Source organism: Ictidomys tridecemlineatus, chromosome 9 (assembly GCF_052094955.1).
Source record: "Ictidomys tridecemlineatus isolate mIctTri1 chromosome 9, mIctTri1.hap1, whole genome shotgun sequence".
Lineage (NCBI taxonomy): Eukaryota > Metazoa > Chordata > Mammalia > Rodentia > Sciuridae > Ictidomys > Ictidomys tridecemlineatus.
Window position 1 is genome coordinate 11537866 of NC_135485.1, and position 16910 is coordinate 11554775.

General features: G+C 42.0%; 1 protein-coding gene across 10 annotated transcripts in view; it reads right to left on the reverse strand.

Annotated features, from left to right (window-relative positions):
- Ldb2 (LIM domain binding 2) overlaps positions 1 to 14022 on the reverse strand; it is a 339478-nt gene extending 325456 nt beyond the window's left edge. For 2 of the 10 annotated variants that reach the window (XM_005318947.5, XM_005318948.5), the window contains exon 1: positions 13462 to 14004. In XM_005318947.5, coding sequence (XP_005319004.1) covers positions 13462 to 13593 — 132 coding nt within the window. In that variant the 5' untranslated portion in view covers positions 13594 to 14004. Of the gene's footprint in view, positions 1 to 13461 lie in introns of all 10 variants that reach the window. The other 8 variants (XM_040292605.2, XM_005318946.5, XM_078021114.1 and 5 more) reach the window with 8 other exon arrangements.
- Between the last annotated feature and the right edge of the window lie 2888 nt (positions 14023 to 16910).

Here is a 16910-nt window from a genome sequence, read left to right on the forward strand (position 1 = left end):
GGCGTGTCCTAGGTGGGCCAGGGCTCAGCACCTGCTGTCTTTGTCCCTTCCCCGTGCAGCCATGTCACTTGACTCACTGGGGTCCTTGGGGTATGCTGGCTGCCAGCTAAGGGAGTCTTCCTGGAATGGAAGGCTTATCCCTCTGGTTTCCCACAGAGGTCCTGTTCCGTCAAAGCAAGAAGACCCAGGACTGGAGACCCTGGGGACCCAGTCTCTAAAACAGCTGCTAAAAGTTTCACGGACCAGAGTGGACCTCAACAGAGCACCAAATGGAGTGTCATTGGGCAAGCTGCATAACCTTGGCTTACCGTAATTTTGCATCTTTAAAAAAAAAAAAATGCCATGAAAATCCATCCTTTGCCTCAGACACACTAGGCTAAAAATAGCTCAGCCAGCCAGTAAGTGTGTATAATTTGTCTCCTATATATCTCCCCATCCACTGATTCCTTCCTCTCGGCAGATAGACATGAGTCCACCCTCCACAGAGGAACCAGAAGGCTCTTGAGTGACAGCAGGTCAAATTGTTTCACTCCTCTGGCAAACAAAACAAAGCAAGGAAAAAAAAAAAACAAAACCTTTCTTCAGTAGTTGGTTCCCTTTGCCTAATCGTAGAAGCTAACACTGACTGAATTTTTACCATGTGCCAGGTATTAGTCTAAAAAGTCCCTGTCTCAATAAATTCCCTCAGACAACCAGGATAGTGGCAAATACTATTATCCTATTTATTCAGAGAAGGAAATCAAGGCACTGAGAAGTGAAATAACTGTACCAGGGCCCTGCTTGTATTTACTGTTATGGCCTAAGATACAGTCCCTAAAGAGTAAGGGCCAACAACACCCCCGGCTCAGCACACCAACGCCTTCACACTCGGGCCCCCCACTTCCTGTCCAGATTTATTTCCTCCTCCATCACCAGCTCCACCCGGCACACACACACCCTAAGCCCCAGCCTTGCCCAGATCCTCACAGGTCTTCAAGCACATTGTCCCCTTTCCAGGTTCAGTGTCTTTGAATCTAGGGTTCCTTCCTGCCAGCCTGCCTAAACTGGTAAATTTCCACTCATCTGTCAAGAATCTCCTTCTCCATACACATCCTTACTTGCAACCTCACCGAGCTCCTTTGAGACAGGAGTGCTGTCCTCTTCCTCTCTAGACCAGGAATAAAACATCAGGGGATGCTCAACATCCATTAAACAAACAGGGCATAATGATAACAGTTAACTTGCACCAGGGGCAGGCACTCTGCTAAGCACTATATAAGGAAGATCTCAGGGCCTGGGGAGGTATGTCAGGGGTAGAGTGCTTACCCAGCCTGTGCAAGGTCCTGGGTTCTATTCTCAGTTGTGCAGGCAACACACACACAGAACTCTCGCTCATAACAATAACCAGAAACAATCTTCATAAAAACCCAGAGAGAGAGATTCTACCATCTTTCCTCTCTGAGGGCAACCCAGGCACAGAGGGATAAATTAACTTACACAAGGCCACACGACCACCAAGTAAAGAAATAAATTAGCATGACTCCAGAAGTTAAGCACTTAATGCAAATGCTGCAATAGGGGACTTAATCCTGTGGCACAGGACATCACAGTAATAGAAGCACATGCATGCAGCTTATTTATAGAATGCATATAACCTATAGAAAAATAGCGATAACTCAGAAACTAATTACAAAATGGTGGCCTCTGTGAAATATGCCTTTAAGAAAACATGGCTCTTGGACACAGAGAATATCAATTGTCATGAAGAATACCAGCAAGAATAAGATGGTACCTGACCCGGGGATCTCTTTGATCCAGTGAAGAAAATAAAATGACATTGTACACAACTCACCACACAGCCCACCTTTCGAGGTTTCCCTTTCTCCTTGAATCAAAGAGAGATGTCCTTCAAATGGTATCATAAATTAACCTGCCATATCCCAACCTGATGGTTCTAGATCAACACCGATTCTTAGCATTAATTCCGGCTCCCTCTTCCCAGTATGAATTGTGCAAAAATCTTTGATTTACAGACCCTGAGCAAGGTTGCCTGCTTCTTCACTCAGAAATAATACAAAAGAATGAAAATCGGGGAAACAAAGGGTCTTCCCTTGAAGGGGCAGGGAGACTTTCCTCCAAGGTGGCAGAGCCTGGAGTTCAAGACATCTGACTAGTACCAGTCACTAGCGGCAGTCCCCACAGTTGACCGAATTAACCCCTATGCTGGCACCCCTCTACCTCCCTGGGAACACTGAACTCCTGCAGTACAAATTATGGTAAAGGAGGTTGAATAATTTTTATACCATCCATATGTTGTTAATTTTTAAAATTTAAGCAAGTATAGGAATAATACAGGCAACTTGAATGACATTTAAGACTTCTTAACAGACAAGCTAAAACACTGGTAATGTTTTTTAGCAGAGCTGAATTCAAAAGGGTGCTCAATGAGTTCCTAAACAAATAAATTTTTCTCTCTCTGTGTGTGTATGTATGTGTGCATTAAATTTATTTTCAAAAAATGTTAGTATAATAAATTTTTATGTAGTGAAATTAAAGACTTTTTATTCTCCACCTTGCCATTGCTGTGTTTTCCAAACATTCCACGTTGATGACATACTGTGTTTTTAAAATCAAAAGAATAGACATTATAAAGCCATGTGCAACTCTCCTTTAAATAGTCAAGGAAAACAATCTTGAATTCAAAAATAATAAAGGTTAATGATGTGTTTTTCACCATCAATAGAATGTTGCTAAAGATCAATACTGTTTTAAGGCAATTGGGAAACTAAAAAGGGAGAAAGTGGCTTAGAATGTAAAAGTTTTGGCAAGATTGAAATACAAATTAGCTGTTGGTAAGATCTGGTTAGCTTTTGGCTTTTACCTGGTGGCAGGCTAGTTTTATGCCAGGAAAACTGAGATGGCTTATGATTCAGCAAGCCACGTGGTCCAGGTAAGGCCCACTGGGTCTGGGTTCTGCACTTTGGAAATTAGGAGCTTAAGTTAAATGCCCTCTCGTATCTATTTCATCCCTGAATTCCAGAATTCGGCTGATTTGGGAATAGCAGGCTCTACCAAATCAGAACCTTTCAAAGGCAGGCAATGTACATGGATTGCTTGATTTCAATTTCAAGTAAAAAATGTGAGCCAACTTCAGGTTAACCAGGATGGAAATTATAAAGCATACGGGTTGCCTTTTTGTACCTACTCCCAAATGGTCAACCTTGTTTACTGGCTTAGCTTTTGCTTGTCTACAGATTTTCAGTACCAAGATAAAATCCTCATGAGTCCTAAGAAATGACCTACATTGAGAAGCAAAATTTAACAAGCACTAACCCTCCCCCCCAAAAAAAAATTGTGCAAATAATCTAATGTTTATTTGAACTATGCAACATATTTCTCTAGAGAGGTTGATAACAAGTATTATTAACTCTATATAAAAATCTCAAGTGCTCTGGTCAAGGAAATGAACTTTAGAAAGCTATATATCATTTAAAGAATTCAATACAAAAAAATCAAGGAGCTTCTGCACTGAAATGAGTGGAATAGATCAGCACAATATTGCATCTGATAGGAAAGCGGACACAGGAAACACTGCTACCCACCCACCTGGTCCCTCTGGCCAGGAAGAGAGCACATGACACTAGGCAGCAGGGCACCTGTTCCATGCGCCTGTTCTCACTGTGTTAGGGATTAAGCCACCAGGTGTCACAGTGGGTCAACTGGAGGGTTGTTATCAGTCCAGGCACAAGGGTGGTGCTTCCGTTTTTCCACCCAGCTCCCCTGGAAAAGTTGTGCCAGGCTCTGTATTGAGAAGTGCACCTCTTGTGGCACACGCCTATAATCCCTGCCACTCAGGCAGCTGAAGCAGGAAGATTGCTAGTCTGACGCCCATCTCAGTAACTCAATGAGGTCCTGTCTCAAAATAAAAAATAAAAAGGACTAGGGATGTAGGTCAGTGTCTAACGCCCCTGGGTTCAATCTCCAGTACCACCCTTTATCAGAAGAGAGATGGACAGAGGGAAGGGGGTCCTCTTTAGAAGAGATGGCTGGTCACTGCCAGCAGGGGCATGCTCTCCAGCCCTCACCTGGGGCCTCCATTTAGACAGCCTTCAAAGGAACTGGTGAAGGGAGACACTTCAGTGTTCTGTTGTCACCTCCCAATTCTCATGGAACAAACCCCAAACACAGCTTTTTCCCAACACAATGGAGGATGTGGTCTTATATGCTGGTCATGCTGGTCAGCATTTAAGACTTATTCACAAGTATTCTATGGGATAACAATATAACCTGGGATATGTGGAGATGGTGGCCACTGTGACAAAGACATTACCCCACACACAGACACACACAAGATAGTCCGTGATCATTATGTCATTTCTACAAGACAACACCACCACCAAACCCACAGTTCCTACATAGGTCATTGCAAGTTTTTCTTAAAAATATATTTATTTTTTAGTTGTAGTTGGACACAATACTTTTATCTTATTTATTTATTTTTAAGTGGTGCTGAAGATTGAACCCAGGGCCTTGCACATGCTAGACGAGTGCTGTACCACTGAGCCACAACCCCAGCCCAATCATCGCAAGTTTTGTTCATGCAGTATGCTAGTGCAAGCCAGATAAAAAGTATTTTTCTAATACATTTTTAGTTGTAGATGGGCCTTTATTTTATTTATTTATATGTGGTGCTAAGAATCTAACCCAGGGTCTCACACAGGCTAGGCAAGTGCTCTACCGCTAAGCCACAATCCCAGCCCTGGTAAAAAGTATTTTTAAAGACATTTTTAAGTTTTGCATGACTTGTACCACTTATTTTCTGAAAGAACAGAGAATAAGGCCATCCTCATAATCATCATATTATCCCACTGTTACCAGGATTTTGCATTCACCAGTCCTTCACAATGCAACACTCAGGCTAAGAAAACTAACAGTCAGAAAAGCTAAAAAAAACTCCCCTCAGATCACACAGCAAGTAGAAGACACAGCCAGGATCTGGACTCAAATAAAAGTCATATTGAGGTTCAGACCTGTGTATTCACAGCAGATCTTTCTTTTCACTCTGAAGGGAAAAGAAGCAAATAAACAGGGGGAAAAGACTGGTGGAAAAATATTGTACAGATTTTCTAAACTTAAGTTGCACATCATCCCCCTTAAGCCCCCCACCCCCTCTGGAGAGCAAACACATAGTGATTATAAACCACAGCATCATATACTGATATAACTTCCCATATTTTCTGTTGTACAAATCATTTCAAATAAGCTAATTAATGGCCCTGAAAGCACTTTCTTAAAATGCAAAGTGCTCTAGGAAATGTAAGACACTATCATGATTCACATCATAATTCATGGCTATAGGCCCTCAGGTAGATTCCAGAGAGAGAGGCAGAGAGAAGTGGTAGCAATATCACACGTGAAAACACTACTAGGATAAGTATAAATATTTTTAATCAGAAGTCAGGAGATTCTCAACAGATTCACACCAGCCAGAGGGCAAAATTCTCAGGTCCACACTTCGTTCACAAAGGAAATTCTTTCCCAGGGCTGCTTCTCTGCAGTCAGGGAATGCTCACTGGGCTATTAAGCTCACAGACTCTTCTCTAACTAGAACCTCAGGCAGTTGTTGGTAAGATTCAGGGCAAATTCCAGTGTCAGCCTGAACAACTGCTGGAACACCTTACAGTTCCTTTGTTCAATGGATTTATTCGGCATGTCAGCCACCGTGCCACAGAAAATGGGGAAGAACAGCCAGGCCCCTGCCCTCAGGGGGCTTGTAATCTATTCAGAACAAGCAAACACTTAGGACCTAAACAAGAAGCAAGAAAATATCAGATTGCAATATTCTGTGAAGTCAGGGAGGAGGGCACAGGATGGAAGGCTGCTGTGGAGTCATTCTAACTGAAGGGCTTAAAGAAGGACCCAGAAGGGGACATTTACCCTGTTCCCCAGAGGACCTCCTGGGGGCTGAGACTCTTTATCTTCCCAGTCCTTGCCTTCTTGGAAATGGTTAATTGTCCACCTGCAAAGAAAGCCAGAGGCAGGCCAAACTCTGATTCAGATGAGGTCTCTAAAGAGTTCCATGAGTTATTGTGGTGGAGGCCATTTGTCCATTCCACCATGGAGGGCAAAGGCCTTGAGATGTGAGCGGCTGGGTGAGTTAATGGATCCAAAAGAAGTCCCTTGTGGCTGGAGTCTAGAGAACTGAGCCATCAGGAAGGAACAGATCAATAAGGCCTTAAAGCCGAAGCAAGGAGCTCAGAGGTTGTCCTAGGTGTGAGGGGAAGCTGGACAGTCATGTGATCTGATTTATGCACCAAAAATATCACCTGGACTGCTTGTGGGGAACGAGTTGGAAAGAGGGAACAGGGAGAGCAATCTGAAGGCCATTCGGTCCAGAAAAGAGATGATGAGGGCTGACAATGGCAGCAGGACCTTGAAGGTCCCGCTTCAGAGGGGTCTGCCACATCTTTAATTCTAAGCCTTCTCTTTTTAATTAGAAGACTAAAAGTTCCAACTAAGCTGGTGGAATGTGGTCCCAAGGTGAGGGCCTGTGGCAGCTGCCAGAGCCAACAGGAGTGGGCAACTGGACGCTTTTTGCTTCACCAGTCTGTTCCAGGAAAAAACTTTTGCACAAGGGAGTTAGAAGATCCAGACTCTGGGTATTCAATTCCTAGGATGTTCAAACAGGGCCTCAGACAGCTTTCCTGTCTCTGGGCCTTAGTTCCCTTATCTCTTAAAGGAGAAGTGAAGTGCGTGCATCTCAGGCTTTGGGGTAGAGCAAGTGAAGAGATCCATCTTGCTCCATCATTGCCAGGCATTTACTGTAAGGACCACGGCAAAGAGGGCTGCAAGGGAAAGAAGGGCACTTCATCTTCTACAAAGAACTTCTACAGAGAGACAGGATGTGGAGATACAGAAGTCTCCTCCCTCTACTTCTTCATTATCTCTAAGGTTTTAACTCACTACATGCAAAGGAAGCCAATGTTATTTCAAATTCTAATTCTGATTCGGTCTCCTAACAGTTGTATTGGTGAGTGTTGCTGAAGGGAGCAACACCACCAAAAATGGAGCAGCCTCTGTTCATCCCCCTACTGTTTAAAACAATCAGGGTGGCGCCATCTTTCTGCTACACGATGAAGAAGAGTCAAGCACTGGATGGAAATCTGAATTTTTTTAAGTTAGAAAATAAAACTTCTAGATGACAGTGCCTAATATTCTACAATTCCAGGAACTCTTCAGATGCAATGAGTGTATTAAGCATTCTTCAATAGAGAGGGTGATTTGGGTTACTTTTATTTTTCTGTAACCAGAATAGAGTTTCCTTTCCTAATACTATCCCCTGAAATTTCACATAGCTTCTTTTGAAATTAAGTCAAGCTTTTGAGAGACAACTAGAATCTTCTTAGGTATGGGGGTCAACTTTCCAAGACACCTCTGAAATCAACCTGTCCTAGGGAAAAAAAATGAGCACATTCCCATTAAAAGGTTTTACAGGTTAACTAGAAATCTGCTAGTATTTCTTTCAAGAAGTGCTATAGCATAGTAGCTGGGAGCGCAGCCTCTGAAGCTGAATTGCCATCTGTTTGAACAGACCATCTATTTGGACAACTCATTTAACCTCTGGGTTCCCAGTTTCCTCACCAGTAACAACAGAGAGGCCAGACAATGTAATAATGTATCTCTGTATTTCCAGATACTGGGTTGCCATTGCTTCAAGTGAGGGAATTCCTGAAAGAATGACCGAGTTATAAATATCAGTAGTTGCCTATGTTCAAATGCAAGGTGTCAGAATTTACATTAAAAAAAAAATCAAGACTCAAAAAGATTAAAAAAGGACGAAACTAAAAAAGCAACAAAATGTCACAGACAGACTGACAAAGGTATGCTAGTATCGACATCAGTTGAACAATCTTTTCTAAATGCTATTTTCTGATACTTAAAAAAAAAAAAAGATTATATTTGAGCCCCAACAAATAAATCCAAGTAAGTTTATGAACCTGGTTCTTGACCATTTACGAAGCTGGATGCTGTGATTGTTTGTTTGCTTGTTGAGGAAAGGGGTTGCTTTCTGTTCCTCATGAAAAATGAGTTAATGTGAACAATTGTAATAAAAGGAGATTTATGGTCCTGTTCTCCTTACAATTTAAGTTAATTTCTTTCTGAAACCCAAACAAAAAGCTAAATGCTCAAAAAATGCATCGCGTTTAAATCCTACATCATGATTTACACCCAAAAGGGAGAAATTGAAATATGCATTGATTTTCAGCTGATAAGCATCTCTGTTGAATGGAAACTGAAAGATTTTTTTTTTCCTCCTTGGCCTCCTACAAATAGTTGGTTTGCAGCAATTTTTAATTAAAAACAGTTCCCATAGTAAGAAAATGGAAGAAAAGAAGGAAAAAAGACGTTGGGAAAAATAAAATCAGTACAAGAGTCTTGCAATTTGTTTTCTGAGGCCATGTAGAGAGCCTAAAAAATAAGGAGTTTGGAAGTTCTCCTTTTTAAAACTGCACTTTTGGTTTCATTTAACATTTTCAAAATAGCTTTCCTTACCACTACCAATGCCCCTCCTCCACCCCCACCAACCCCCTTCAAAAAAAAACTTGGAAAGTTCTCTGAACACTGAAAATCAGTCATATACCTCAGAGGACCAGAAACTTTTTTCTTCCTGAATTTCTAGGGGGAGGAGGGGATCAATCCTCCCAAGTTATCAAAAGCATTTTTCGCTTTTTCTACCTATCCAAAATACCTAATCTCATTTTAACTAGATTCCATCCAAACATCAATGATACTAAGCTATTCCATGAATAAACATGATGTTAGGACATGAAACCCTGGGACCGCGTGTATAAAAAATGTAGCTGAATGAAAGGGGGTGAGAAGCCCCTACCCCTCCCACCCTCTCCCCATGGAGTTTGAGAGTCCTGCTGAGAAGGGGTGAGAAACTGCAGATTTAAATTTCAAGGTCTCTAAGCATTTTTAATGTTCATATTAAATCCTGTAAAACTAAACACTAAGAATTCTAATAAAATCCTCGTGTGAACTGCTTCCGACTGTAATCACAGTTTTCTCTTTTGGAATGGGATGTGTAATACTGATAAAAGAAACAAATCCCAAAACATAAGGGGACTGGCACTCTTCTGGTGTTTTAGGGTATTTTATTAAAATTAGCATGGTGCCCACATGAAAAATAAATATATATGATTTAAAAATAATCCTTCTGCAAATGAAGACTTTTTTTTAGTCATCTGAATGAGGAAACAAGACCGAAACTTATCTACAATAACAAAGATTTTTCTAACTCTACTAGATAAACTTTCTTCAATTCTATAACAATCCAACATCAGATAAATCCCTTCACTTGAAGTAATGTTCCTTATGATGTTTCTCAGAGGCAGCACCAATATTTGCATCCTACAGCACAGAACTCGGGAAGTAAAAAAAAAATATTTATTGTTTTTATTTTTATTGAAGCTTTTTACAGTGCAAATTCTGAAGTCTTCAGAGCATATTTTTTTTTATATCCTGACTGTACTCAGTGTGCAATGTTAAACTGTATAATTGTGCAGTTGTATTCTTCCAAACTACATTTGGCACAGCAAGACTATTCAAATATATGAATTTTGGAAGGCATCGGGTCAATTTATGGTAGCATACACAATGGAAGAAGTAACCCTTTTTTCTACTGTGGAATTACAGTGAAGAACAACAAAAATGACCCCAGATCAAAGTTTCTCTTACTTCATTTTAAAGGAAAGGGAAGAAGGCAGCCCCCATTTCCTTACCCAAATTCACTGAGTTCTGATGTTGCCAAGACATTTTATTCCACAGCTGCAGCCAGCAGAATTCAAACTATATTTTTGTTTTTTGTTGTTTGCTTTTAAATGCATTTGCACTCTTTTCAAATAATCTCTTACACCCTTGCTTTGCTCTGCCACAAAGATTAGATCTAGATGACCTCACCATAAAATCAATGTGGGGGGTGTAGGGAGAACACTTTAAGGAGATTGGGAAACAAATGCCCAGGGCAACTGTAGCTCCACAGGAGGTACCAGGCCCCTAAACAAAGCATCAGAATTTGGGTTGCTTAGGTTGCTAATTTACAGCTCACTCTCCACTTTTATCTAATAGATTGATGGACTGCTAGTCAGCAAATGTTAATTGAGTACCTACTTTGTCCAGGAACTGCTTGCTCTTAAGTGCTAACTTTTAACAAAACTGATTGGTTCCAGGCCTTCAAGTTTGTGTTTTTTTTTTTAATCACCGATTATTCCAGTACTATTTGTGATGTTGAACTAAATACCATGAGCAAATAATCATTATGATGATAATCATAATGTCTGCACCCTTTACTCTGTTTCATAATATTTTCTTATGCTAAACAAAACCAAATTAGAGAGGTATTTCAGCTAATTTGCAGATGAGAAAACCAAGACCCACACTCACTAGTTAATAAGTGACAGAAGCAAGTTAGAAATAGGCATAAACTCCCAATTCAAAAAAATGCTCTTTTAAACTAACACTATCCAGTATCTGAAAGACTTTTGATTTGATTTAATTGGAAGAAATGCCCATGAGAGGATGACCTGGGGGTCAGGAGAGGAGGTAAACATCATGGTTCTTCTATACTAATTTCTTTCCATTTAAAAAAGGAGGTTTCTAGGAAATCTCTACAAACTTTATTATGATTTCTCCATCACAAACTGATTTGCCATAATGTCTTTCTAGCCAAGTCTGTGTTCCAAAGGAATGGAGAGAGTGTTACCCAGGTGGGTGGGGGTGGGTGGCATTAGGAGTTTAAACAAATAATATTATGTACCACATAAGTGGGGCCCAGGAGGAAGAGAGGGAAACATCCAAAGGGTTGTAGGCATTGGTCAAATTTTAAAAGTAAACATTCAACAATCTGTTTGATTTTTTTATATGTGAACCAATTGATAACTCTCGCTGGGTAGCATTGTATTTTACTGTAACCAATCACTTTCCAGGGCTCGGAACAGCTTTATCATAAATAATCACAGTAGGTAAAGCAACATTGCAACTTTTTCATGAAAAGTAATTTTTTTCTGAGTACACATCATGATCAAAATTTAACATTTCATGTTCGCACTTAAACATCATAGGAGAGATGAGGATTCCTTTTTTCATATGAAATGAAAACAAATTTGGGGGGTTGGGTTCATGACACTGTTTATTGCTTAGCAATGATCAAAAGAGGTGAGATGTCAATTATTTGGATAATCATTTTTAAAAAGAGCTTATTAGGGGGGGAATGTGCAGGGACTGGTTCTAGTACACGTTAGAAAGTGGGTTATCATGCTTTATTGTCACAGACAGATTTTTAGAATCTTTAAGATCTGTCATAACAAGCCTTCCTCTCTTGGTTCTGGAACTAGGGAACAGTTTCTACTCAGAGCAAAATCTTTGAAAGTCATAGTCCATAATCTAAAAGTTAGGAGTTCCTGAATTTTGCTGCTCTCAGGAAAAAAAAAAAAAAAGTGCCCTTTTTGAAAAAACAAGCTACTAATAGAGCACTTTTCAAATGTCTTGATGCCAACACAAGAAAGCTTACTGCATTCTGCCTGTTTTCTTGAGGGCCATGCAGGGGAATCTTCAGAGAAGCCTCCAAGCTCAGAGCTGCCCAGAACTAAGGAAGGGCACAGGGTGCCTGGACTGCAGAGACAGCCCCATCCTCCTCCCTGCAGGATGGAGCACACCCCTGGGCAAGGCCTCAAAAACTTTATAAGATGTAAGTTCCACACAGATTATTTTTAAATCCTGTTGATGTTCAAGAATTGAGTCACAGTGGCCTTTGGTCTTTTTGTTGTTGTTGTTCTCTCTTTTAATTAATATTAATTTTTAAAACTTTAAAAAAGATTGGACTACAATTTTAACACACGTCTGAACATTTTCTATACCCATAATTCTGAAAGCAGACTGTGCCAACCAGTCACTTATGCAGGAATTCAAGATTCCAACACATAGTTGCAAAGATCTGAATAAAAGCTACAAACTGTAACACATACACACACAAAGCAACACCCAAACAACACACACAAATATCATTTACTGCCAACAGCTCACCACCCTAACCAAAACAGAGTTTCCACTTCTATAATAGCTACTGGCTTCTAGAGAGAGCCACAGTAGCAGCAATTATATTTAACATCTATGATGCATATAAAAAAAATAGTAGTAATAAAGACAACCCAGCTTTTAGAAAAACACAAGTCCTTGTCCAGCAGTAGCCAATCAGAAAGCAGGTCACATCTTGTTGGTGGTATTAAATACATTAAATGTCATGAATTCTCTATAGTTCCACTGACAATTTAGGCAAGTGTGTTTTATTTTATAATACAAACTTAATCGACTTCCTTCCCAGAGCTGAAAGTCAATCTTCAACTTAAAATTCCACCAAAACTGTTCCCCAAATGCTTTTTGACATAAGTCCTCTGGGTGTTTGTACTCTGCAGACAAGACTCAATTCCTGGGGAGGTCTACTTCCTAAAGTGACTTTGGGGCACCTAAAACAAACTCCTTCTCAGAACACTTCAACACAAAGCCCCAACTTCCAGGCAGAAGGACAGTCCAGCAGCATGCCCTGCCAGCCCAGACAGCACAGAGGAAAAGTCAACTGACATTAAATATTTAAATTGCAGGAGGCCAGTCTGGAGTTGTGCATTTAGAAAGTTCTGAAAGTCCTAGTGTCTCTGTTCCCAGTGTTGCTCGCTGCCTGGGAGGTTCAGTATCTCTCTCTGTCAGGCATAAGATCACAAATGTGCCTAAACTGTAAGTGGCTTGAATGCTGAGCAGGCTCCTGTCCCAAGGTAGAGTGCTTAGGGGGCACACCAGCAGGGAGAGGAGAAAGTGTAGAATACTCTTGCCCCAAGCAACTGGTTTCTGAATATAACGCGGAAATACACAAACATGTGTCCCTCCAGGGCTAGTTCTGAAAAGTATGCTTGGCCACTCTTTTACCCCCTTTACTTGGATTTTGGTGACTTTGAAAAGCAAATGCAGGTCAAAAACAGACTTGGAATACACACACACACACACACAAAACACACACACACACAGAGAGAGAGAGAGAGAGAGAGAGAGAGAGAGAGAGAGAGAGAGAGAGAGAATTAAAAAAAAATGCCTTGGAATTATATCTCAAGAAACAGGACCATCTCAGAGCCAGCAAACACCAGAGTTCTGGGAAAGCAGCATTTCTGGAGACCCGGCATGGGGATCCGGTGCTGGGGTGTGTGTTTCAAGATTCTGGCAGAAACTGTCCCCTGCTCCAAGAGTTGGTATCCCTGCAAACCCAGCGATCAAACTAGTGTCTTCATCCTGGCGCTCCTTTCCACCTATGTGGGAGTAGCTGGTGGGACACTTCCCACAGAATTCGGCCAGCACCCCCAGGAAAAGCCCAGGCATAGTTTTAAGAAATAATAACAATCATCCTAACAGACACACAGGCAAGGTTGGAGTACTTACCTCCGTGCGAGACTGCAGCCTCTTGTTCATCTCATAGATTCGGTACTCTGGCTGCACCATGTATGGTGTATGTCTCCTATAAAATGGGCCGAAAGGAGAAGAATAGAAGGGGTCGTGGGGCGTGCTGGACATCTTGCCTGCTTGTCGAAAATCAAGCTAAACAGAGTATCAGTAACGTCCATGCAGAGCACATGGGCTGTGTTCTCCCAGTACGAAGTAGACGCACGCACACGCTGCACACCGAGGCGGCAGGCAGGCTGAGCACACTGGCTGGGAAGTGCTGGGGGAGCCTCTAGAGCGAGAGGGAGCGGGCGCGGGAGGAGGGAGCGGGAGGGAGCACGGGAGAGGAGGAGAGGGAGAGCGCAGGAGCTCGGGAGGGAGGGAGGGAGGGAGGGAGGCTGGTAGGGAGGAAGGGAGGGAAAGAGGGAGGGAGAGAGGGAAAGAGAGAGAGGGAAAGGCAGGATCGCTGGAGGCACCCCAGCTTGTTTTTAAAGAAGCAGTTTGTGGAGAGGTCATTTCCTGTCCACACTGTAGACTAGTTCAAAAATATAATTCTCCTCTTGGTCTGACAAGAGGGCTAAGACTGGGGTTTAATTTTTTTCCTCCAGCCAGGACCCTTCACAACCCGATGGCTAAAGCTTGTCAACCCAGAGGTGGTTTAACCGCAGCAGGAGCCACGCGCCCCAAACAGCCACAGTTGAAATGTTGCAGAAATGCGATTCCTAACAAATACAGAAACAGGGCACTGTGGTCCCCCGCCCCCCCCCCCCCCCCCCCCGCACTGGAGCTGGGGAGTCGCTCCCATGCGAAGAGCTCTCTGGGCTCCAACCTGCACACAGAGTTTGGACTCCTCTTGGGGTCTTTCCAGGAGCCTGGACAGCCTTTGCATTCCTACTCCCCACCCCCACCCTCTGCCCAGCCCCCTCCCTCTCTCCCAAGACTTCAATGGAGCTCTTTAAAGGTGGTGCCACAGGCCTGGATTCAGGTTACCTGAGCATTTGCAGGTAAAAAAAAAAAAAAAAAAAAAAAAAAAAGAGAGAGAGAGAGAGAGAGAGAGATCATTCTGAAGGTGGAACATCTAAAATACATCCTTGGGGCAACCGTCTCTTTTTCCTAAGGAGGGAAAAAAAAAAAAAAAGCCCAAAGCAGACCTCCCAATAAGATAGAAAAGGCAAAGTAGGAGAAAACGCCCACAAAAAATGACCATGGAAAATTCTGTTGAGCAGGAAATTGTAGATAATTGAGTGGATCATCCCCAAATAGCATGCCCAACTCTGATGGAGACAAGGTCTTTATTTTCCAAGATTGGTCAAGTCTATAAATCTTTTCCTGACTGTGGTATATGAAAACCCAACCAGCTCATGGGAGGGGGAAAAAAGATCTCTATAGAGAATTAAGGGATCTATGAGATAATCAAATTCTGCTGGAACCAATGATAACCAGAAATATGACACTTACACAAAGCCCAGCCACAGAAAATGTAAATGCATTGAGCTCACACCTTAGGTAGGTCACTGGTATTAAGGAAAGAAAGCCAAGGACCACCAAAAAGCATGAGGAATGCAAGACCTGAATGCAAATGCATGCAAATGAGACCTTTCTTCTTTTTAATAAGCAGATTAATTAACTTTCTGCCCCAATCATGGCTTGGGGTATCTCCAAGACACTAGCCAACAGGGGATAAGGGATTGCTAATGCAGCAATTTACACTCTGAAGAATACTCAGGCGCAAAAATGCCCCCAAATTGCTGTCTCAATCAGTCTTGTTCCATAATTGCATGAAGTGTTTGCAGAGTCCACCCCAAACTTCAGCAGCACAGACCAACACAGTAATGCTGCTTGCCAGGAGGAGATTAAGAGAGGTTACTCTAAGGCTGCTTGGAACCTGTGCAAGGAGACCCCAAGGCAGGCCAGCATGCTTGGTGTCGGGTTTCATTACAAATCCAAAAGCTGGACCAAATTTGCTGCAAGGTTTGTCAAAACACACAACCTTCTAAAGACGGGATTTCAAACAAATTTGGCGTGATTTATGTTTTGGTATGGCGGCCACTGCAAACCCTAACGGTTCCTTGTGTTTAAATTCCCAAATTTAAAGACGTTCCAAGAGTTCAATGCCTGCCTGAGTTTGTGTTTACGTGGCCATTTCAGAGCAAGAATCAAAGTAACTCACTGGCAGGGCATGAATGGTAATCAACCCTGACCAGCTCAGAACTTCATTCCATGCAGGAACCCTTTCCTGAGCAGGCGAAGTTCGGCTCTTATTCATTCCTGCAATTATCTGAGTTACCATTAGAAATATCTCTTGCTGTACATACAAAGGACTCCAAATTCAGAACCACATGAAATTCTCTAAAGCTTCTGCCACATCTGTGACTTCTCTTCCCTGCTTCAAGAGTCTCCAAACTGGTCTCCTAGCTCTGATTCACAGCTGTCTTCCAACTCACCACCCACCATCCTCCTTGTAGTCAGGATGTTGATTGTAGGAAAGAAAAATGGATCATGCCCATAGTTTTCCCTTTCAGTGGCTTCTTGTTACCCATAGGGAAAGGTCTCTGAGCTCTTTAAGCTCAATATGCAGAGCTGGGGGTGCTGGCTCTCTTTCTCACCCACACCCTCACAACTCTATGGATGTATGTGTGTATTCTTTTGTTAACTTGTTCTTTTATTTATTTACTTGCTATTTCTTATCCTCTGGAGGTTGCAGGCTCCTTTCATACACAGGACCACATTTGCCCTGTCTTCCTTATTCAGCTGCAAACTCCTACTCCTCCTACCACCCAATTTAATGATATCCCACATGAAACTTTTTAAGCTCAATTTTTTTATTTCAGCTGACCTTCCATTCATGGTGGACAGAGGTATCACCCAGAGCACATTTCAACCCTGCTGCTATCATTTATCTGCATTGCAAACTTGGGCAAGCCACTTGTCCTCGGTCATCTTATCTGTTAAATGGGGACAATGGTAGTAACAGGTCCAGAGGATTTTTGCAAAGGATTAAGAACTACATCTGAATGTACCAGAAATCCCACGTCTAAATGCTCAAGGAACATTATGATTTTTTAGGTACCTGGTATCTGCTTAGATGCTAAGGAGCCTTGGAAGGCCAACACAGATGGCAGAAAGGCAACTAATGAGGGAGAAACCTCCTAGAAGCAGTAGTTGACATTTGAGAACATGGATTCAAACTATAGTGCATGGCATGATGGAAATAAATGAAAGAAAGAGAGACGACCATTCCTTCCCACCCCCCCCAACCTTGGCTCAGCAGTACTTCTACATTTTTTAATTTGAAGATTTCCACATAAAAGTAACATAACAATTACTGTGATTTGTTAAGTATTCACCGTGTGCAGATGCTGTGCTGACTGCTTTGCTCAAAAACTCTCAGTTAATCTCTCAAGGGACCTACAGGTTTGATTTCATAACAGTCTCCACCATAGATATGG